At 39.0% G+C, this 23,053-nt stretch overlaps 1 protein-coding gene and 2 long non-coding RNA genes across 8 annotated transcripts in view; 1 reads left to right on the forward strand and 2 right to left on the reverse strand.

The window, feature by feature from the left end:
- Positions 1 to 12,285, reverse strand: part of LOC102151737 — a 65,209-nt gene extending 52,924 nt beyond the window's left edge. For both annotated transcript variants that reach the window (XR_005356704.1, XR_005356705.1), the window contains exons 1-2: positions 12,141 to 12,285; positions 4,227 to 4,323 (exon numbers count right to left, since the gene is read on the reverse strand). This is a non-coding gene — a long non-coding RNA (uncharacterized LOC102151737). The remainder of the gene's footprint in view (positions 1 to 4,226; positions 4,324 to 12,140) is intronic.
- Positions 9,129 to 23,019, forward strand: ARRDC3 (arrestin domain containing 3). Of its 5 annotated transcripts, none has more exons than XR_005356703.1 (8): positions 9,129 to 9,756; positions 13,924 to 14,005; positions 15,814 to 15,961; positions 17,001 to 17,103; positions 17,597 to 17,853; positions 18,183 to 18,345; positions 18,579 to 18,771; positions 20,227 to 23,019. XR_005356703.1 is itself a non-coding variant. In XM_038532343.1 (8 exons), the coding sequence occupies exons 1-8, from the start codon at positions 9,477 to 9,479 to the stop codon at positions 20,281 to 20,283; spliced, it is 1,245 nt and encodes a 414-aa protein (XP_038388271.1). In that variant the 5' UTR covers positions 9,137 to 9,476; the 3' UTR covers positions 20,284 to 23,019. The 5 variants fall into 5 exon arrangements, 4 of the variants coding, with proteins under 4 accessions (XP_038388271.1, XP_038388273.1, XP_038388272.1 ...); XM_038532343.1 differs by having other exon boundaries at positions 9,137 to 9,756; positions 18,617 to 18,771; XM_038532344.1 differs by lacking the exon at positions 9,129 to 9,756 and adding an exon at positions 11,905 to 12,046 and having other exon boundaries at positions 18,617 to 18,771.
- The window catches only part of LOC111095140, a 100,925-nt gene continuing 93,124 nt past the window's right edge, over positions 15,253 to 23,053 (reverse strand). Inside the window, exon 12 of the long non-coding RNA XR_005356710.1 lies at positions 15,253 to 18,831. This is a non-coding gene — a long non-coding RNA (uncharacterized LOC111095140). The remainder of the gene's footprint in view (positions 18,832 to 23,053) is intronic.

Consider the following 23,053-nt stretch of genomic DNA (forward strand, 5'->3'; position numbering starts at 1 on the left):
TACACCCCACATTATAATGATTCTGCATCCTAAATCTCTCTTAAACTTAATCCATTTCCCTTTCATCTAATATTACGCAATTCTGGCCACCATCACACTCCCCTGTGCTACCAAAACAGCCTCCTAAAATAATCTATAAATTTCCTCCAATCCATTTTCCAGCATCAGTCTCAGTTATTCCAAAACATAAATCTGTTCATGTCATCCTGCTTGAAAATCCTTCGATGTTCTTGAATGCTTCTAGAATGAAATCCAAACTCCTTAGACTACCACACATTCTGGTTTGCCCAGGATGCTTTTTGTTTATTTCTGTTGGACAAACCTGGTTATTTTTGGCCTCCCTTTCATGCTCACTAGTGTCCCAAATAGGACAATGAATCACAGAGGCACCTGGATGGCTCAGTGGTTGAGCATCTGCCTTTGGCATAGGTCGTGATCCTGGGGTCCTGGGATCAAGTCCCAAATCAGGCTCCCCACCAGGAGTCTGCTTCTCCCTCCGTCTATGTCTCTGCCTTTCTCTGTGTCTTTCATGAATAAATAAATAAAATCTAAAAAAAAAAAAAAAAACAGACAATGAATCATATGTTCCATTTACTTCTCTAGATTGATCTAGATGATACTTCCCTCTCATCTCTAGTGAATCTCAACTCTTCTGGGAAAGCTCTGCCTGAGCCCTGTATCAGGATTCAATACCTTTGCTAGATGCTTCCTAATACTATGTTAGTTCTTCTAAGTAACATATATCTATTGTACACACGTCTTTATTGTAACTATTTGCTTATATTTACCCTTAAACAGTAAATCCTGTAAAGATAACTTTGCCATTTGGGGGTGTGACCTTGAGCAAGCTACTAGACCTTTCTAAGCTTCAGTTTCTCCATCCGTAAAATGAGGATAATTGCACTATTATTATCAAATGATATAAAGCAGGTAAAGGCTTAGCCCACCATATTCATCATTTTATGTTTTAAGAACTATGTAAGTAGTTAAAGGCATATTTCTTCTAGTGCTCCTTAAAATTGTCTTCTTTTCATAGCCAATCTTCTGATTTTTTTTCTATGTATCCTACTTATCAAGCAGAGATAAAAATTGTCTCTTCTTAACACAATATAACAAGTCTCTTTACGATTCTTATTTTTCATTTTATTTATTTGCTTTAAAAAAAAACATGCTCTAACAGAAAGTTATCTTCTGAGAAATGAGATAATACCAGAAATTATTAGCACTGCTCAGGCATAGAATATTTCTTTCCTTTCTGTCCTAGTGAGTAAACACATATAAGTCCCCACAGCAAATTCTACACATAAACTGTATGGTAAATATAGTATATTTATAAGAAGATATCCTTTTAAAATATTATAAAACAATGAGGGCCAAATATAAAGATTTGTGGAAGACAATGTTTCTATCATTTAAATGGTTATTTATTAATAACTAAACATTATTTGGGGGAAAAATCCCTATTGTAAAAAATAACATTTCAATTACTTAATGGGACCTACACTGACAGATTGGACATTGCATACAATACATAAAAAGGTCTTCTGAGTCCCATAATTGTGAAGAAGTATATGTGGGTATTTTCTAGCTCTCTTAAATTGTCTTTTATAAATTTTAAACTAAAAATTCCAGCTGCCAGAGGTAAAAATTTACAATTGCATACATGATCATACATTTCTACTCACTGACCACATTCTTTCTCTAAACTTAACTACCATATTTTACCTTTGTTAATTATATGATTTTATCATTGATCTCCTTTATTTAGTAAATTATGCAAAACAATATTTTAAACACATTCTTAGAGCTTTTCTTATAATTATTGAAGGAAAATTAATTTACTAGTTCAGAAGTTAATTTTACACAAACACATTTAATCCACTGCAATTTAAGAAACAAAACAAAAAAGCAAAGGGAAGGAAAATATGAGAGAGAGACAAACCAGAAACAGACTCTAAACTATAGAGAAAGCACTGATGTTTACCAGAGGGGAGGTGGGTGGGTGGATGGGTGAAATAGGTGATAAGGATTAAGGTGTGCACTTGTCATGATCAGTACTAGGTATTGTATGGAAGTGATGAATCACCAAATTGTACATCTGAAATTAATATAACCCTGTATATTAACTGGAATTTAAATACAAACTCTTTTAAAAATGTAATCCACAGCACTTGAGATTGCTCAGGCTTTCTACTACCTTGTAAGAATCCAGAAGATTATATCACATTTTTATTCATGAATCCAGAAAAGTTTGTGTCTCCACAGCAAATATTGTAGTATTTTCCATCTAATTATTTCACTGTTTTTAAAAATAAAAATATATTTGAAAAATATGCAAAATCATTTTTAAATAATATAGATTTTTAGTGACCAGGTTTTCACATACCCGACTGTCAGATTTACCAAACTTACGAACGAAAAAGTGTTTGTCTTCAGAAATGTATTTAGTGATTTTAATTTCCAAGATAGATATCACCTACATATAATCTCCATGTATATACCAAATAAAATATTACAAAATCAAGATTTTTGAAATAAACCTTTCTATGATCTATTTGCAAATCTGTTCAGAATACTTTTATTAAATGTCAGCTGTGAAACTATGTTAAAAATACAGAAAGCAATATCACAAGTTTCATTGAACTTCCCAAATTCTTACAGCCAGGTATTGCGCTCTCTGCTATGGCACACAATAGTATTTTTCTAAAGCAATCAAAAGCAGGCTGGAAGATTCTTTGTTCGTTAGTTGTAAATAATATACTAAATATAAGTAAAAAATGCTGAAAGGTGATATATGCATTTTTAACATGATTATTACTTTAAAACCATAAAACTTGGGATGCCTAGGTGGCTCAGCGGTTGAGCATCTGCCTTCAGCTCAGGGCATGATCCCGGAGACCCAAGATCAAGTCCCACATCGGGCTCCCAGGATGGAGCCTGCTTCTCCCTCTGCATGTGTCTCAGCCTCTCTCTCTCTGTGTCTCTCATGAATAAATAAATAAAATCTTTTAAAAAATAAATAAAAACTAAAACCATAAAATTTTAGCTAATGCACTAAATTTTATTTACTTCAACGGAGATTGGACAATACATCATGATGAGGACATTGAGGCAATCAGCACACATTTATAAAATGATGGCTTGAACTTATATTTCATTTTTCATTCATCAGTCTCAGGTGCTTTCAAGTGGATATCTGGAAAATTTTCCCATAAGATTCTTATAACAGAAGATTGCTTACAGATAATGTTCCTTTATCAATTTATCACAGATCAGTAAACATTTATTGAGTGTGTACTATGTGCCAGGCACTATGCTAAGTATTGGAGACAGAAAAATGATTAACTCTTGAGCCCTAGATAAGATATGAAGAGTACCCCTGAGAGGTTCGGAATGGTTTTACTCTCTCTTATGGAAGAGAGAGTAAAAACAAACCAAATAAAATCCTGTTAAGAAACAGGGTTTTCAAAAGGTTCTGTGAACGAGGAAGAGAAACATATAATCCAAACTAGGGGAGGGGAGGACGATTACAAAGGCTTTCTTGGAGGCTTATCAATAAACAAGCCTACTGCCTTGCTTTCAGCATGGCCTACTGATTAAGAGCATAAATTCAAATCTGAGAATCATCTGTTACTAGCTGTATGGGTTTGGGCAAGTTACTTTGTCATTCCAAGTTTATTTCCTTGTTTATAAGATGGATATGAGTGTATTTACCTCACAGTGCTATTAAGAGGACCAAATAAGATAATAACTAGAAAGTACAATGGCTGCCATAAAATATACTAGTATTCTGGTTGTTATAATGATGACCTCTCTCTCTCTCTCTCTCTCTCTCTCTCATACACACACACCCCACTTAGCCTAAAAGCTGGTGTTTTCTGGACTTGTTGGTCAATACATGTTAAGTCTTTTATATACCTATAAAAGAAAAACCTTCTTCATCCCACCAAGCCTGCCCCTCTCCATTTTCTGTTTTCAGTCAGGCTTTCTGATCCCCCAAAAAGTCTCCTTGACTTGCTGATCATTAACAGCCATGCCCGTACCATGTCTACTCTCTGAATGTAAGCCTGACCACTGAGAAACCTCCGGACTGTCTACCATAACGGTCCCGTCATCCTTCCCCATCCTCCTCCTCCATGAGAATACAGATCTTTGCCCTTCACCTTCACCCTCTCTGATGGGTCTTTCTTACCAATGTTTCAATGATTTTTCCATAGGCCACTTACCCAGCTTTGTTCTCTAATGGTCACCACTGTCTCTGAGCCAGCAGCCAACACTTCATTTCATTATGTTTCATTTGGATTGAACATCCCTGCAAAGACACTGAATAAAACAATGCGATTAGAACACAAAATCACCGAGGTTCGTGAAGTTGAGAAAGGGTAGCGCTAAAAACATTAAGAGTATGGTCTTTTGTTCCTTCCCACATTATCCTCTTTAGGAACATGACTGTATTTTATAATCATTCTTTCTCCTTCAGTAATCTCCCATTGGCCACTTATCTATCAAGTAACTCTCCCTAAAAGGTTTTTCTCTCCTTCCTCTTCATTTGCAGAAAGACCTGAGGGATGGGTCCAGGCTCAATTCAGTTTCTTTTTTTTTTTTTTCTTTTCTTTTTAAGATTTTATTTATTTATTCATGAGAGACACAGAGAGAGAGGTAGAAACACAGGAGGGAGAAGCAGGCTCCCTATGGGGAGCCTGATTTGGGACTCAATCCCAGGACCCTGGGACCAGGCCCTGATCCAAAGGCAAATGCTCAACCGCTGAGCCACCCAGGTGCCCCTCAGTTCAGTTTCTTCTTATACTTTGACCTTTCTGAGCTTACAAAACTATTTTAGCTTTACCAAAGCATTACTCCCACTTTTTAAAGACCAAGATAGACTATATTATTTCAATTTGTAAATTATTCATGATTTAATTCTGTTCCTCATTTGAGACACTTTGTTTTGTGCATCTTTACAACAGCATGTTTACTTCATGCCCACAAAACTTTTCATGTGTTTCAAAGTCCCAAATAGTAAAGCATTTAAGGTCCTATCAGACTCCCCACAGCAAAATAATTTCAAATCCATACCTGATTACAGAAATCAATTATCAGTGGGTTGTATCAATTACATATCAATTTGGGGCAGAAAATTTCAGTTGCCTAATGTTTCCCCTGAAATGTAGAGTTTATACATAAACCAAAAAAAAAAAAAAATTGTGTTACAAAAACAGAAAATAGAAAACCAATTGCTGATTAGCAACATGTGAATTTACTAAGCCACAGACTGTATGATTTCAAAGTTTAGCTATCATCTAACCTGTATCATGACCCTGAAACAAAAGGTCATTTGAAACACTTAGAATTCTGGAGGTAGTGAGTCCCCAGCAAAATTTTAAACTTAAATTGCCCCTCCTTCTTACAGCTTTTCCCAACAAACGCTTCCTTCATCATAGCTACTTCTTCAAAGTCGTAGCAAGTAAAATTCCTCAACAACAGGAAAAATAGGAAAACTGAGCTGATTCAGATGAATGACAAGCAATAATTCTCTCTCGCCATTTTTAAGTCATGATAGCATAAGTATAATAATTAACATCAATAAATAAAACTAACTTTACATAGCAGACCCTTGGAAAATGCTTCCATTAAACAGTGGAAAAATAGTGACAATAAATAACAAGTTTTTGAGGGTATTTTTTTTTTTTTTTGGTGGGGGGATAGTTGTTTTTAGAGAGGGAGGGAGAAAAAGAGAAGTTGAGATAGCTTGCTTTTTTAAAAATAATATCAAGCATTTTGATATGTGAAAAACTCCAGACTTGGCAGTAATTTTTACATACCACATCAATATGAAGTGTCTTGATAGTGATTATCATTTGTCAGTTTTAGAAGTTGTTTTTGAAGATTTGATTTATTTATTTCAGAGAGCACACGCAGGGAGAGCAGCAGAGAGAGAGGGAGAAGACCAACCCCCTCACTCCCCACCTTCCCACCCCAACCCACCCGCTGCTGAGCAGGAAACCCAGTGCAGACTTACTCCCAGAACCCTGGGATCACGACCTCAGCCAAAGGCAGATGCTTAACCAACTGAGCCACCCAGGTGCCCCTAGACAGAGTTCTTGAGATTGGGTTTACTCCTTTGTACAGTAAGGCGGAACAGCCATTGAATTTAAAATCCAAGAAACAAATACCATAAAGACAGATTTCTATTTTAAGCTCTGATGAAGCTTTAAAAAAGGAAGGAGGTGCTCGTTATTCTGTCTAGTTGGAATTTTATTCAGTTGTGCCAGCTGAGTCTAGTAAAGGGGTTAGAAGAAGGGAAGGAGAAAACAGCAGTGGGATGTTGTTCTGGGCAGAGAAAGCAGCATGTAACTTCACACTGGCAACAGCAAGACAGGCTAACAAAGGGACAGAAGATGTACTTGACAGGAGTATAGAGAGTTAGCAGATGAGTAGGAGGAGATGGCATATGAGACGTAGGCTGGGGTGCTAGGAAAGAGCCTTGGTGGTAAAGATGAATAGCTTAAACTTAATGCAAAATACAATAAGGGCCTAGTGAGACAAGTCCAGAAGACCACAATAACAGCTACAATACAACATTTCAACTTATCTAAAGGCAGATTTTTAAACAAGGAGTTTTGAAAAGGGGAGGTTACAAAAGCCAGGAAAGAAAACAGTCCAAAATTTAGTCCAAGTGTTTTGTTTTTTTTTTTCTTTTAGACATGAAAGCATAGGGGCGCCTGGCTGGCTCAGTCAGAAGGGCATGCGACTCGATCTCAGGATTGTGAGTTTGAACTGCACATTGGGTGTAGAAATTACTTAAACTTTAAAAAAAAAATAAAACATAAACAGGAATTTAGGGGTGCCAGAGTTGTTTGTTGTTTCTGGCGTTTTCATGGTTTGAATAAATAGGAGGAAGTAAACAAAATGAAGCAAGTAAACTCAAGTTTAGACATGTAAGAAAGAGTTAGGTGACCAAATCCAAAACAAAGAAAGGTAATATTTAGGCTGAGTAGGATCTTAAGTAAAAATGATAGGGGATAAAAACTTCCTGGCAACTGGTCAGTGATCAATGTTTAGGAAGACAGAGTAAAAAGAAAATAAAGAGAAATGGCAAAGTAAATAATAAAGACGATAATATCCTAAAAGCTTCAAAGAGAAGGAATAAAGCATGATAGTCACAGGAATGAATCATTAAATATAGTAAAACAATTTTCCAAACTACAAGTAAATCTCTTAGGGTTCTTTCTGGTTAAATGCAATTCTAGTTTATTTAAAAAGCTGACTTATTTTTTCGTAAGTAAGTTATATTCCTACTGGGAAAAGTTTACTAAAAATTCTCAAGAATTCAGCCATTGTTAAGTAGCCTTTAAGAATTTAAAACAATATTTATTAATGAAGGCCTCATTGTGTACTACACGGTTAAATCCGTTTCTTGTCCAATGTCATTTGAATGCTTAATATCATTTGACCTTAAAGCTAAGAAACTGACATCTTCGCAAATTCACCATTTTGCCACTAGGTGGCGAAAAAACCCAAGTAGTATCTGCCACTAAGGCTAGTACAAAATCCCAAGCACTTAAACCACTAGAATTTCCACCAGGTGTCAACCAAGAGGAGAAAAAAAAAAAAAAAAAAGACTATTTTTCCCCACTCAAATACACAAATTCATAGCTTTAAACATAACCACCTAAACTCAATTAGAGATAAATGGCTTGCCATTAGCTCTCCAAATAGTTTGCATATTTATATATAATGCTGAGGCCAAGATCACTGCCTTGTCAAATAAGGCAATTGGCCTTGTCAACTTTCCCCCAAAAGCAAGAAAACAGCAAGACCATTAAATACAGTCAAAAACCTTCTACAGTTTATGAATATATAGTTCCAGATTCTTATTTTTTTCCCTTCTACATTTCTTAGAAAGTTCTGATTGCAAAAATCTAGAAAAGATTATGCTTACACTTTGAACCCCAGTGTGATTTTATGAAAACATTGCCATTTGTTACTAAAATGTTCACAATCGAGAGATACATGTACTTGTCTTGAGACTTAGTATGAGAATTACGATGTTGAACCGTCTAAGGCTATTGGGCCTGTAAAAATTAACATTAGAACTTTACAAAACTAAGCTCTATTCATATACCAAAGCATGCTTTTTAAAAACCAGGTTACAGCCTTCACTAATTTCTAACGAAGATCTATTATGTCGTGAAAGTGATGTCAGCTAAAACACTGTGTCATGTTGCCTCGTAGAAGGTGGTACTTTTTTAGGCCGAACTCTATTTTTAATCCCCTGGACAGAGTTGTAATCATGTCATACACTGCACATCTAGCCGGAGGTGGTGTCTTTAAAAAAAAAAAAAAAAAAAAAAGTCTCTTTTCTTCCTTCTAGGAAGTGGTCAGCCTCCCCCCCCCACCCCACCCCCGCGTCATCATGCAAACAACTTTGTTGCGTTTCGTTGCTAATTAAGAGATGGAAGACAAAAACAGTTGAAGAGAAAGCAAAACCTATTGATTGAAAAACAACAACGACAACCCATTGATGAAATTCTAGTTGCTTCTGCTTCTGGCTCCTTACGGTGTCCTCTCCTCTAAGGTTTCTGTGGCCTCGCCTGAGTTCATTTCCACAACTGCCTACAACGCACTGGTCTTTAAAAAAAAAAAAAAAAGTTCAAGCCAAGAATGCTCGTGTCTACGGACATTATTTCTTGTCTGGTTTTTATTACGTCTTCTTTTGAAATTCGTTAGGTCGTGCTCAGCTCAGCAGCCGGCCGCTTGCCCAACCGGTTTCCTTCCCCCCTGCCCCCACCCGCCTTCACGCATCACTTTTTCCTCCCTCCATCCGAGCAGTGGGCCGAACCCCGCAGTGCCGGGAACGCAGGCTTCGGGCTGTGCACGCGGCAGTTTGTCCTTCCCCGGCTTTGCACACAGCCTCCCGCCCGTCCCTGGCCGCCCCCCCACCCCGAGCCCCACTGTCTCAGGATCTATTAGGGTGAGCTCGGTAAGCGGCCCCGGAGCGCACGTCGAGGGTTTACGGTAGCCCGCCTGCCAATGGGAGCCCACGATGGAGAGAAGTCAGGCCCGGCCTCCCGACAGCCCCGGAGCCTCCCTCCCGCAGCCGCGCACCTACTGTACCCGCGAGCGAGCCGGGGACGCGCCGAGAGGGCGGACAGCAGCCGCGGCGTGCGCCTGCGCACTGGGGTTGTTTTTCACAAAGCTGCTCTTAAAGTGAGCTGGCAGGCTCCAGCCGCCCGTCTTTGTAAGGAGACCACTGAGACTAGCGGGATCGTGCAGCGGCGGCGGCTCTGCTGCCCTGACTTTTTAAGAAATCTCAATGAACTATTTGTAAAGAATCACTGATCTTGCCTGCAAGCTTTTTGCACGGCAAAGACATCGATCAGTGTTAGGTGAAGATCACATTTTATATGTGATCTTGACTTTTTTTTTTTGGTCTTACATTATATTTTTATAGATTTTTTTTTGTTGTTATAAACATGGTGCTGGGAAAGGTGAAGAGTTTGACAATAAGCTTTGACTGTCTTAATGACAGCAACGTCCCTGTGTATTCTAGTGGGGATACAGTCTCAGGAAGGGTGAATTTAGAAGTTACTGGGGAAATCAGAGTAAAATCTCTTAAAATTCATGCAAGAGGGCATGCGAAAGTACGCTGGACCGAATCGAGAAACGCCGGCTCCAATACTGCCTACACGCAGAATTACACTGAAGAAGTAGAATATTTCAACCATAAAGACATCTTAATTGGACACGAAAGAGGTAAGTTTTTATATTATGGAGGACTCATTAGACCGATTTTTTCTTTGGGAAAGTGCCTTTTCAGCTTTTTCTGAATTAATGTAATTCCACTCCGGGCGTAACACATAGCAGCTTGATGAAGATTAGCAAAGTTGGAAGATCTTGGTTCTCCTTGACATTCATCGTGTGTTAAGCCGTAATGCATGCAGGCATCTGCAAAGTGACTGCAAACTGCACTTAACTACCTCTAGACCCGGCTTGGTCGGTGCCATACGCACTTGCAGTACATTTCTACCTTGCTTGTAAATTCTACTTAAATCCCATCCAGTAATTTTACTAATCAGTTTCCAAATTAATTGCTAAACCCTGCAGTCCCAATATTCCATTTTTCCCCCTTATACTCTGCAACCTCAGGTCTAGAAACTAAGCTTCAGTGGAGAAATGGAATAACATTTTTAAGTGGGTTAATAGGTGGTTTTCGCTTTTAATATTGACACGCAAAATACTTTAAAGGACTCATCGTTGTTTTTTGATCAAGGATTTCTGTGGCTTATTTTGACATATGGTATCGACACCCCACGTGTTTTTTCCTTATTCTCTCCAAATCCTTTATAAATTTACATCAAGCATTCTCTATTTTAAAGGACAGTAACCTATCATTAGGATAGGTTTCAAATCAGTTTCAGGAACCATCTCGGGTCAGTAATTTTCTTTTCCGAGTAGGATGCCTAACTTTGGAACGTGCATTCAATGAAACCCGTGCCAGTCAAATGGAATTGAAAAGTATTCGGCACATTGGATTTGATTTTTGGTTGGAAAAGGGAGATAAAGGGTTGTCAAGGGGAGAAGGGGTCCTGAGATTTCCAATCTATTGTTTAAATGGTTACATTGTGGAAATATAGGAGACTCTAAGCTTGTTTTTCTAAGTTTCCACCCTTTGTTAGAAGCGGTTCAATCCTGTTTCGGACCAGTTCTGGGGGGTGGTGAGGAGGGGCGCTTGTTCTGCTCTCAGCAGATTGGTTACACGCGTCAGGTGGTGGCGATGACTTAATTCCTAGCCCAAGAAGAATATAATGTTAAAACTGGTTATGTAATTTCATGCTTCTCTTTTTTAATGCAGTATTTAGTTCAAATGGGGCCGATTTTTCAAAAAGTACAGCACACCTTTAACCTTTTTTCATCTTAAAAACCACGTCCCCGGAGGAAGTGCTAATTGAACTAAGACAAGTGTCGAAATGAAGGATGCTTTTGAGTTACGGCACGTAATGCATTATTATTATTATTATCACTATTATTAAATACGAAGATGAAATCAGTTCTTTATATAAAGTTGGGTTTTCACAGTTGCACCTTAGCTAACCTGCATCCTGAGATAATTTCCTAGCTCCTCTTTCCAAGCAGGAACACTGATAAGAACTGCAGATGCCGAATGACAGCCTCGGTATCTGTTGGAAAGCAGACGCAGGGGTTTGCGTTTGAACCTTTCTGGACGTTGCAGCTTTTTATAAAATACATAAGAAACAAAGGTTTTGGAGGAGTTGAGGCTTGCAGCCGAGCTAGAAGTAGAATCACGACTTACGGGGACAAACGCAATTTCATTAGTTGGCTCCGTGCTTCCGTGCTAAAGAAAGCCGGGTACCCCGTACCCCCCTCCCCCCCCCCCCACGAGATGCCCCCCCTCGACCCCCGTAAAGCGTGGACGGGCTCTCTTTAGCTGGAATAGTTTCAATGACTTAAAAGTGGGACCTCTCAAACTAGCCTGGTAACTGAGGCCCCGCCCCGGGCGCCCGGCGATAGGCGGAGCCGCGTTTGTTAGCCTGTTGCTAAGGCGATGCCGCGCGCTGATTGGATTGGGCGCGGGCGGGTGGGGAGAGTGGGCGTGGCTTGGAACCGGCGTGCGCCGGCAGAGTCTCTCCGGAGCGGCCGCCCCCGCCCCCCCCCCCCCGGGTCCCCGCCGGGTCGCCCCCCGCGCCGGCCTTCCTGGGGGGCTGGGGGGGCGGAAGCCTGCGGCCTCCAGGGTCGGACGAGCCCACGGGGAGAAGCTCGCGGCGGCCTCGCAGGTGCCGCTGGGCCGCTGGGCGTGCCCGGAGCCGGCCAGCCCATCCTGAGGGAACTTGCGCGGCAGGGTTAGCCGGACCCCATTTTCCTGGCTTTTTTTTTTTTTTTTTTTTTTTTGGCTGGAAGATGTCAGGTGGCTTCTGTGAAGGCCCGTTTCCTCTCAGCTGGAACAAAGCGTGTGTGCCACCCCGAGCAGCCCCCAGGCCGGCTACCTCGCTGGGACCTGAGGGGCCAGGACGGGAAGGAAAGCCGGGTGTGTGGCTGTGGGTGGGTGGGGGCCCTCGGCGAGCGTCCTCCGACCCCCCATTGTGCGGCCCTGCCCTCCCCCCCGCCCCGGTTTCCCTCACCGTCACTGGAAAGGTGTCAGGGTGGCCCGAGCCAGATCGAACCGGTCACCGGCTGGGGCGTGGAAAGCGGAAGCGCCGCGCTGCGGCCGCCCCGCCCCCCGGCCCCAGCAGGCTAGGCTGCGCGACCGCGAGCGCGAGCGCCGCGCGACGTATGCCGTATGTATAGCGGGGCGCGCGGGCGGCGGCGGCGGCGGCGGCGGCGGCGCGCGGGCGGGCCGGCTGGGATCTGCTCGCGCCGGTTTAGGCCGGTCCTCTCCGGCTCCGGTCTAGTTCTTGATTGACAGCCCGGCACTTGTTTACCACGGCGCGGCCGCCGCCGCCGCCGCCGCAGCCGCCGCTCGCCTCAATGAGACTGCTGAGCTGGCACAAAAAGGGAGCGAGGAGGGAAGGGAAGGAGAGGGAGGCGAACTTTGGGCGCCTCGCAGGGGAGCGCCGCGAAACGGCCCCCGGCCCGCCGGCCCGCTCCCGAGGCGGGGGTTCGCTGAGGGCGTCTGCACGGGGGGCGAGGGGAGCCGTGCTGAGGGCAAAGGGACTCCGCGGGGCTTCTGAAGAGAAGCGGCCGCGCGGGGACGCCTCTCCCCGCCGCGTGCCCCTCGGACGTGAGGGGCCTCGCGTCGTGTGCTCTCGGCGCTTCGGGGGAAGTCCGCGGGCGCCGGCCCGGGCGCTCCTGGCCAGGTCGGCCTCCGCGCCGCACTCTCCGTCAGCGAGACGTTCCCTGCGCTCGCCAAGGCGGAAATCAGAGTCCTCCGAAGAGTCCGGCATCCCCGCCCACAGTGTCGTGCAATTTATTTATTCTGGAGAAATCTTAAAAAAAAAAAAAAAAAAAATCGGTCTCCAGAAATTGGGTCTTAAAAAAAAAAAGAAAGGTCCTCCTCCTTCCTGGCCGTTGGAAACAACCTGATCAGAATTCACCTTTTCCAGAATGTTTGGAACAGTGTGGTTTCCCGGTAAAAGCAGGCAGGCCAGGCACCTTTTAGATCTCAAAAGATAAATTTTTATCTATGCAAATTTCTAGCTTGTTGCCAGGACAAACTGAAGTGTGATCGTTTTAGATTCAATCAAGAAGTTTTGTTTTGTTTAGCCCTAAAACCGACGTTAAAAAAAAAAATCCCCGTTCCTTTTTTTTTTTTTTTTTTTTTTGACTTCCAACATTTCGACAAAGTTTTCTGATGGTTGTAGGATTTTGACATTCGTGTCCTCTGTATCAAAACGGACGTTAAAGATCTAGGCGATTTTTCTCTCCCATACAGTCATGAATTTTTCTTTTTTTTTTAGATTTTATTTATTTATTTATGAGAGATACATAGAGAGGCAGAGACACAGGCAGGCTCCACTCAGGGAGCGGGACGTGGGACTCGATGCCGGGTCTCCAGGGTCACGCCCTGGGCCGCAGGCGGCGCTAAACCGCTGAGCCACCCCAGCTGCCCCAGTCATGAATTTTTAGGTCAACCTTTGGAGACCAGGACGGCGTCACCTGAGCTCTGACTCCTCTGTTGGACGTGAACTCTAGTAGTCACAGGTGCCCCGCAGTGCGGGTCATTCCCTTTAGAAAGACACCTGTAAGGTAGGCCTACGGATCATCCCGGTCTCACAGGGGAGGCAACTGAAGTCTCGGGACTTGTAGTTGGCCCGAAGGGAGCGACCAAAGTCCGAATTCCGATCTCGCGGGCTCCAAAGCCCGTGGCCTTAACTATTACCAGAGTACCTTTAACGCGATGCCACCAGGAAGACTGTATAAAGGTCTAATATCCAGTCTTTTGTTTTCTTTTCCTGTTTGTTTCAGATGATGATAATTCAGAAGAAGGTTTCAACACTATTCATTCAGGAAGGCATGAATATGCATTCAGCTTCGAGCTTCCACAGACGTAAGTATTATGAGTAACAGGCTTTTTTTTTTTTTTTTTTTTTTTGGTAGACCTCTGTTCTTTGAAAATTAAAGTCATTCTAAACTTAGATATTTTTTAGTTAAAAAAAAAAACCCTTTTCATTACTGAATATTGCTAGAGGAAAACAATACATTAAAAAAAAAGAAGCTGCTTTTTGATGGAGCCTGGCAAAATTATGGAAAGCAAAGCTCGATTCTTAGTCCTCGGTCTTGAAACCTATGAGGTTTTCAAGACTTGAATAGTATTTCAGGTACTGAGAGTGAATTGGAAGGTGCTCGTCAGATACTAAGCACTTTGTACTTTATATCAGGTGGCATTAGCCGAAACGTGGAACATATCAAGTCTCTGACTCAATAATTCAAAAAAAATTAAGCATTTAATCTGTTCTGCTAAATGCTAACCAACAGCAGTAAGCTGAAAAGATAAAAATAAATAAATATCCTAACGTTAGAAGTGGATGTTCTTTTGATATGAGTTCAGTAGCTTCTGTGCAAAGAACTGAAAAAGTCACACAGGTGTACTACGACCTGGAATTCAAGGGAAACACCCATCAGATACCTAAATATAAGGCACAGATATAGCATGAAAAAGGAGAGTGGTTTATTAGTAAAAATAGATTGTTGCAAGAGATTATACTCTCCTCAGTTTTTTAAATGTCTTTATTCTAGTATTTGAATGGTTATATGTGGATAGAGTTCATAAATGGTGTCTTCCAGAGTATTTATCAAATTACGTGACCTCTTTCTAAATGTAATGCCCTAATCTACTTTTAATAGAAGTACTGCGAGTCTGAATATAATGCTAATATTGGACCTGAGTAGTTTTAAGGATAGAGGTCATTTAATATATATTTAAAAAAATTCTATCTATAAACCAAAGTCATCTAAAATAGACTCTGGAAGACTTACATAAATACTGCATTTTCATGCTATACACATTAATGCAAGAGTCTAAAATGCAAAATAAATCTGTAAAAACACCACTGCTTCTCATGCTAATCCAGGTTAGCACTCTACCTTGTAAGTAACTGACTACTGGGCATATTTCTAATGAAATTATGAAAAAGATTCTAAACTTACTGAAATAAAACCTCCACAATTAATAAAATCTAGGGGAGAGTTGAAAACCAGTTCTGATGAAAAAAGGGGGATGGGAAGAAAACCAGTTCTGATTCTCTGGATACAGATTAATAGAAATGTTTCTTTTTATTTTTAAGTTCTGTAAAGTTATACAACACAGCCAAAAAGAGTTCTTAGGACATGAGTAACCTAAGAAACGGAAAAGCAGCTTTTTAGAGTTTCAGAAGAGTTTATAAAATGTGAAATTTTTGAAATTATAACAACAGTCCCAGGCATTTTCTAGACCTTCTTAATTAGTTCCTATAAAAGGAGAGAGAATTCGTAGCCAGTGTGTAGAATATTAGAAATGCTGAAACCATTCTTAACTTTGTTTTTAAATTACCGACCTTTCAAGAATTGCTGACTTTCCAAACTTTCATAATTTTGCCACCAGCATTGAAAGTAGCCTCTTCTTAGTTTAAAGGGATTGTATTCTTCTGGCTTTTTAAAGCAAAATTTCTATAATACTTAAGTGTTAGCTATTGTTTTTTGGAAAACAGAAGGCTTTTTTTCCCCCAATGACTTCTCCCTTTGGAAATTAAAAAAATTCTGTTTGATACCTCATTGATACATGAACAGTGCAATATAGTAACACTTCTATGCTGACCTACTGTATAATTATTAAAAAGAGGTATAAAATTAATATATTGAACTTTATATTCTGCACAGACCACTTGCTACCTCATTCGAAGGCCGACATGGCAGTGTGCGCTATTGGGTGAAAGCCGAATTGCACAGGCCTTGGCTTCTACCAGTAAAATTAAAGAAGGAATTTACAGTCTTTGAGCATATAGATATCAACACTCCTTCATTACTGGTAAGAATTGACTGAATTCTTCATTCTTTGTTTTTTGGCATATAAATACTAAAGAATAATCACCTAAACTATGCAGTCTGTATAATTTTAAAACCGTGATTTCAAATTCCGTAAATACTAATATATTTTTTAAAATACAGTCAAGAGCACACAAATTAGTGAAGAATATGCTCGTATTTCCTGACAGTATAATGACTTTAAAAATTTTTTAAAGTCAAAGCAACATATGGTATGAAATAACTCTTACTCTGAAATTAACAGAATAACAAAAAATAGATCTGTTCCCTGGATAATTTAAGTGGAGGCGGAACAGTACTATCAATTATTTTTATTGTAAGAAAATGTATGTCACTTACCATGAAAAGATCATACTCTAAAATTTGGACTGCATTGCATATTCCAATATAGGGATAGTTGTCAAATAATGGGGAGATTGTCACTTTCATGAAAAAACCATTACATTTTAAAAGAAATCCTTTTTAATTGCATTTTTTCACAAGATTCAAATTTGACTTTAAAAACTTCATCAGTTTTAAGCAAATGATAACATCTTTAGGCAAATAAGAATCCTAAAAATGAGAGTTTTCCTTTTTTCACAAAACTGATTTTTACATTCTCAAAGAAAGATGTTAACATTTGGGATTAGAACCAAGTTGCTTTCCAAGCTGCCTTTTTTTAAGGCAGTTTAAGTGGAATGTGGAAAGGGTTTTTTTGTTTGTTTGTTTGTTTGATTGGTTTGTTTTTAATTACTATATATGTAAATAGTGTGAGCGAAAACTGTGTTTATGGGATATGTTAAGCCATGTTTTTTGTTTTATTTTTTTTTAACTGGATGGAAATTTGTATAAAACAAAAATAATTGTATAATTCAGAAGCCATTGGTTAGTTTTTTAAAAAGTATATTTCAATACACTTGGGGGAAAAAAAGCAACACTGCTTTTAATTTTAATTCCCCAAGAATCAAGAGTTTTATTTTAAAACATTCTGTTACTGCTCTAATTTATACATTGACCCTTTTCTCTAAATTTATTTCTTGCAGTCACCCCAAGCAGGCACAAAAGAAAAGACTCTCTGTTGCTGGTTCTGTACCTCAGGCCCAATATCCTTAAGTGCCAAAATCGAAAGGAAGGGCTATACCCCAGGTATGTATGAGATGGATTCCCACAGAAGTGGTCTTTCTTCTCTTAGCTCTTGGTGTAAATTTATAGTATTTCTACTAAATGCAAATGTAATACAGTATTCTTTGGTAAAATAACTCCGTTTTCTTTCATGCATGGGAATGTGGTTTCCTTTTTTTTTTTTTTTTTTCTTTTAAGATTTTATTTATTTATTCATGAGAGACACAGGAGAGAGGCAGAGACCTAGGCAGAGGGAGAAGCATGGGACTCGATCCCAGGCCCCAGGATCATGCCCTGAGTCAGAGGCAGATGCTCAACTGCTAAGCCACTCAGGTGTCCTGTGTGATGTCCATTTTTAAATAGCTACTAGAAATCAGTAGCCATTTTACCAATTTAAGTTACTTGCCACTTTGGGGACAGTTTTTCATCCATGTAGTCCATTGAACTTTCACACTTATCTACATTTTTAGAGGGTTTTTTATTTGTTTAACAGTAGATACATGTTTTTTTTCACCAGGTGAATCAATTCAGATATTTGCTGAGATTGAGAACTGCTCTTCCCGAATGGTAGTGCCAAAGGCAGCCATTTACCAAACACAGGCCTTCTATGCCAAAGGGAAAATGAAGGAAGTAAAACAGCTGGTGGCTAACTTGCGAGGAGAATCCTTATCATCTGGAAAGACCGATACATGGAATGGAAAATTGCTGAAAATTCCACCAGTTTCTCCCTCTATCCTCGACTGTAGCATCATTCGTGTGGAATATTCACTAATGGTATGTATAGATTTAAGAGTTTGTTCATTATTAAAGTCATGAGGATATCATTCTGTCTTATTCCAGGGTTTGGTTTTTATCTTCCATGTATCATAGATACATACATATGTAAACCTTTAATTTGAATTACCACTATTTTATGTCACATGTAAATGTACTACACAGTACTATACATAGTGGAGGAACTTTTATTTTAGAATATATATATATATGTATGTATAAAAGAAAGTAAATGAAAAACTAAGGTAATGTTAAAATTGGGTTATTGGTTTTTTAAAAAGAAATAATGCTTGGAATTCTAAACCTATCATCTCCTTTCAATGTTTTAGGTATATGTGGATATTCCTGGAGCTATGGATTTATTTCTTAATTTGCCACTTGTCATTGGTACCATTCCTCTACATCCATTTGGTAGCAGAACCTCAAGTGTAAGCAGTCAGTGTAGCATGAATATGAACTGGCTTGGCTTATCCCTACGTGAAAGACCTGAAGGTAATTCAATAATGCATGTTTAAGCCTAATCTCGTATGATTATTTTCAAGATTGTAATTTTGCTTCTAGTATTTTATGATTAAATTTTTGTCTATATCTGCAGAAAGTAGATGTGTCCCTAATGTTAGATTTAAAACATATATCCCCCTAGTTTTAATCACAAAACAATTATTATTTTTACCTTGACATTCCTTTTTAATACCTACTATTCTGTGTATTTTGACATGCATAAGAACATGCTGTTCGAATTGCGTGTATCTTTTTCCTTCAGCACCACCCAGCTATGCAGAAGTGGTAACAGAGGAACAAAGGCGGAACAATCTTGCACCAGTGAGTGCTTGTGATGACTTTGAGAGAGCGCTTCAAGGACCACTGTTTGCATATATCCAGGAGTTTCGGTTCTTGCCTCCACCTCTTTATTCAGAGGTAAGCCCCAGCATCTTGAGTCTGAAATGGGCAGACTCTCCTAGGAAATAGCACTGCAGACTTAAAAAAAAAAAAAAGTAGTTAGGTTTTGATTCTCATCGTATTAATAGAAAAACATGATCTAGAACAACAGGATAAACATTTGATTAAGGTGTCAAGATTCACATTCTTAAATTTAATAAGTAGAACTCATATTATTGGGGAAATAGGGATAATGCTCTAAACTCATACTTACAAAGTGCCAGTTAAAGGAACAATTCATACTTTAAAGCATCAATAGAAGTGGCATTTTGCAAGCATGAACTAATCAAGTAACTAGAAGTTATCTTTATCATCCTTTCCCAATGTAATTCTTGCATATAACGTTCCCAGTCATAGGGGAAGATAACATATTTGCAAATCATGTTAGACAAGCATTTCTACACGGTTTCTTTTTATTCATCTCATATGAATGACCACGAAGCACTTACGTGAGTAGAACATGGCCCTTACTTGGGAGAGGCCTACAGATTTGTGAGAACAAATTTAGAAGCAAGGTATTCCATAATAAAGTGATTAGAATGCACTCAGTTCATTTGAGGAGCAGTTCATTAGGCCTTGGAAATCGAGAAAGTCTTCCCTGAGAAGGGAGCCAAATCTTCAAAGGAAGAGGAAGGAGGAGGAAGTTCTAGATTGTATTAAGGTTTTTTCTCTTTTAAGTTATTGAAAGTTACTTGCTTTTTTCCCCCCTCCCCCCTCAAAAATGTGTTTTACCTAGTTTTGTGAGTCACTTTAAATTACGCCACATTTAAATGCAAGTAAAATGGGTCTTGTCCAAAAGATGTTTCAGTAAACGAAATGTATTAAAGCCAATTATTTGCCTTCTTGTGCCCATTCTCTTTGTACCCGAGAGGCAGCTGAGATACAGTCACCTTGCTTTGAATATATGTGCATATGAAAGTCACACTAGTAACAGAGGAAGGGGGCAGGCTCAGCCTTGCTATTTCTTGATAGACCTAATTTTCCTAGGCCCTCTCTGGTGTCTCTTACTCACAAATTATTACTTCAAATATTCACCAAGAACATTATTTACACAACTGCATTCTTCCCAAAGCCTAGAAAAACATGAGTTGACTTTTGTAAAAGGATGGAAGGGATACTTTACAAAGATCATTACTACGAAGATGTGTTCTCCATTGTATTTTAGTCTTAAATACTACGAAGTGCTGAGTAAAACACCATTCACTGATAAAATTTTTACCATTAGCTTTTGGGAAAGAGAACTATTTGGGCATACCTTATTAATCTAGTAATTAAATATCAGCCACTTTATAGATATTACGAGTATCCTTTTCTCCCTTACATGCTGTGTATGTTCTGATTAAACTCTTCAGTAGTACTCAAAATGTTAGTCACTGCTCCATTTTTATTAGACCTTTTCAAAGAAGTGTAATTTTTTTTCACTTTTCTTTTTAGATTGATCCAAATCCTGATCAGTCAGCAGATGATAGACCATCCTGCCCATCTCGTTGAAGGAACACTTGGTTAAATCAAGTTGATGTGGATTCCGAACTGTATCTCTTCCCAGCTGAGGACAGAGAAGTATCTTGGAGACACGTTTTCAGAGGAAGTGGAATTGCTTTTGCCCAGAAAAATGGCAAATACATGAAACAACCAGTGATCATGCTTTAGAAGCCTACAGCAACATTCTGGGACTGCTCCAACATGCTTGAAGATCTAAGCTTTTCTCCTTTAAAACAGGCACATACTAAGAGCAGTCTTCTTAGCCTATGGTCATACGTGTCAAGACACCACGTTGTAAAGAGGGATGATTTCCTTCTTTTGATTTGAAAATTTGCACATGCTCAATGCTTACATTGTGCAGTTCCGATGTCACTACAGCTTTTTTTTTTTCCATTTATGCCAGACTCTTGATACTCTTTAAAAACTTGTTTGTGGTCAGCACAACAAGGAACAAAAGAAAGCTTTGAAAAAACTTTAACATGAAAAAAACGCACTGACTTTTTTTTTTTTAATTTAATATAGCCTGGACTTTACCTGCGTATGCACATGCTCAGAAATGTCCTACTAGGCTGACCATGTATCACCTCTTCAGCTTGGATCCTATTGTGGATTTATTTACAAACATCAAATGCCTTCAAGCCAATCCTTCTTGCTGTATGTTTTGCAGCCTACTGTAGTAGATACGCAACAGATATGTGGGAAAAAGAGATAAGAGGAGGAAGCTAATAAGAGACTTTGTCAAGATTGTATACCTTCTTGGTTTCTTTTAAGAATTTGTTGCCTTTCTACTATTACAGCAAAGCAGCATTTTGTTACTGACTGCCTAAAATCACTTAATCTCAGGTGAACGCATCACTTGCCAAACTGTTGGAATGCTATTTGTGTTTTGTTGCACTGTTGAGTTATTTTTTTTGTTTGTTTGTTTGGTTGGCTTTTTGGAGAGGGAAATTTGGAAAAGGGACATACACAAAAGTGATAACCCACCCACATTCCCTTTTTATCATGACATAAAAGAAGAAACTAGCAGAGCTAAGAATGGAGTAAGAAAGGCAGTATGGCAGGCACCAGCAAAGAGTTAAGGGCTTGTTGCTCTTAAAATTTACTGTTATTTTTATTATTTTAAGAGTATGGAAATTTTCCAGTCACTGGAGAAGAGGAGAAAGTGCATTTATTTTTATACAGAGTTACTTAATTACCTCCAAAACACATATGTTGGAAATCATTTTTGCTGGTGCAGAGTATTTTAATGAGCAGGAATATATATATACACACATACACATAGATCCAAATATATATGTGTATGTGTGTGTATATATATATTCAGGTTACAATTAGCTTAATTTATACATTTCCTATCCTGCTCAAGCTTCTCAGAGCTTGAAAACCCAGGTTTATTCTAAAAGTGTATAACTTCAAAATTACAAATACTAGAATGTATGCTGGAATGAGAACTGTTTTTATATTTTTGTGGGTTTTTTTTTTTTAATGAAAGTATTTTTTCCATTACCTAAAGAACATTTTGCTTAAACATGAGAAACCACTCACTTTGAGTATATATAGATAAGAGCAACCACCTCAGTACATTATAATTAAAGATAATTTACAGTTGGCTCATTACAAATATACCAGCATTCATGATGACACTTAAAAACCACTTTCCAAGGTACCAAGTGTACTGATTGTCTTATTTCAGAAGGAATTCAGCTCTGCTGTTTTTAATGAAAATCAGCATCTCTGATGTTGCAACATACGTGTGAAATGGATGTTACATCTATCCTGCCATTTAACCCCACAGTGAATAAAGTGGCTGAAAATAATAGTAACTCTGGCTTGGTGCTTGACCTGGTTAAATACTGTCTTAAAGCTTCATACAAAACAAATAGGCTTTTCCATAAGTGGCCTTTAAGAAAACATGGAAGACAATTCATGTTTGAAAAATGCTGACAGGGTGAAGAAAGCCCAGCGTAAAAATGAATCGCGTTTTAAGTGATTCAGTAAAGGGTTTGGGCTCCCGTAGCAAACTAATACTAGATAATAAGGAAATGGGGGTGAAATATTTTTTTATTGTTGTTAAATCATTTTGTGAATGTCCCCCTCAAAAGAAGCTAATGGAATATTTGGCATAAAGGGCATTTGGTGGTTTTATTTTTGTTTGGGGGGGGGGGACTGTCTGAAAAATCCCTTTTCTTTTCTCTCTTCTTATGTCTAACTGACTAGGGAACAATTGTTGATATGCATAGCATTGGAATACTTATCACCATATACTCTTATAACACATGAAGCAAGAATGACCAATATTCTGATAATTGGACTGGGTCACAAAATGTGATTAAATTTTAAATATATAAAACTTTATCAAATAAAGTTTTATTTTCCCCATTAAAATATTTCTTTTCTTTCTTATTTAGAGGCATTACTTTACTCTCTTCTAAATATTGGTCAATTCCTGACATAAGATGTGAGGTTCACAGTTGTATTCCAGTATTCAAGATAGATTCCTGATTTTGCAATTAGGAAAAGTAAAACCCAAAACGTTAGCAAAACAAAGTGCAATATTAAATGTTTGCTTTATAGATTATATTCTATGGCTGTTTGTAATTTCTCTTTTTTTCCTGTTTTATTTGGTGCTGAATATGTCCTTGTAGGCTCTGTTTTAAGAAAACAATATGTGGGAAATGATTTAATTTTTCCTATTGCTCTTCCTTGTGGAAAATAAAGTGTTTTGTTTTTTTCTTTTTTGTAAAATTGTGGAGATTTACTTGAATCTTGATCATGTCAG

This window comes from Canis lupus, chromosome 3 (genome assembly GCF_011100685.1).
Source record: "Canis lupus familiaris isolate Mischka breed German Shepherd chromosome 3, alternate assembly UU_Cfam_GSD_1.0, whole genome shotgun sequence".
Classification (NCBI taxonomy): domain Eukaryota; kingdom Metazoa; phylum Chordata; class Mammalia; order Carnivora; family Canidae; genus Canis; species Canis lupus.

What these genes read in the sequence shown, in the direction of transcription:
- ARRDC3 (XM_038532343.1), top strand. Translation starts at nt 9,477, where the DNA reads ATGGTGCTGGGAAAGGTGAAGAGTTTGACAATAAGCTTTGACTGTCTT. An exon ending in TCAACACTCCTTCATTACTG is followed by an intron (nt 15,962 to 17,000) that starts GTAAGAATTGAC and finishes TATTTCTTGCAG; the next exon opens with TCACCCCAAGCAGGCACAAA. An exon ending in AAGGAAGGGCTATACCCCAG is followed by an intron (nt 17,104 to 17,596) that starts GTATGTATGAGA and finishes TTTTTTCACCAG; the next exon opens with GTGAATCAATTCAGATATTT.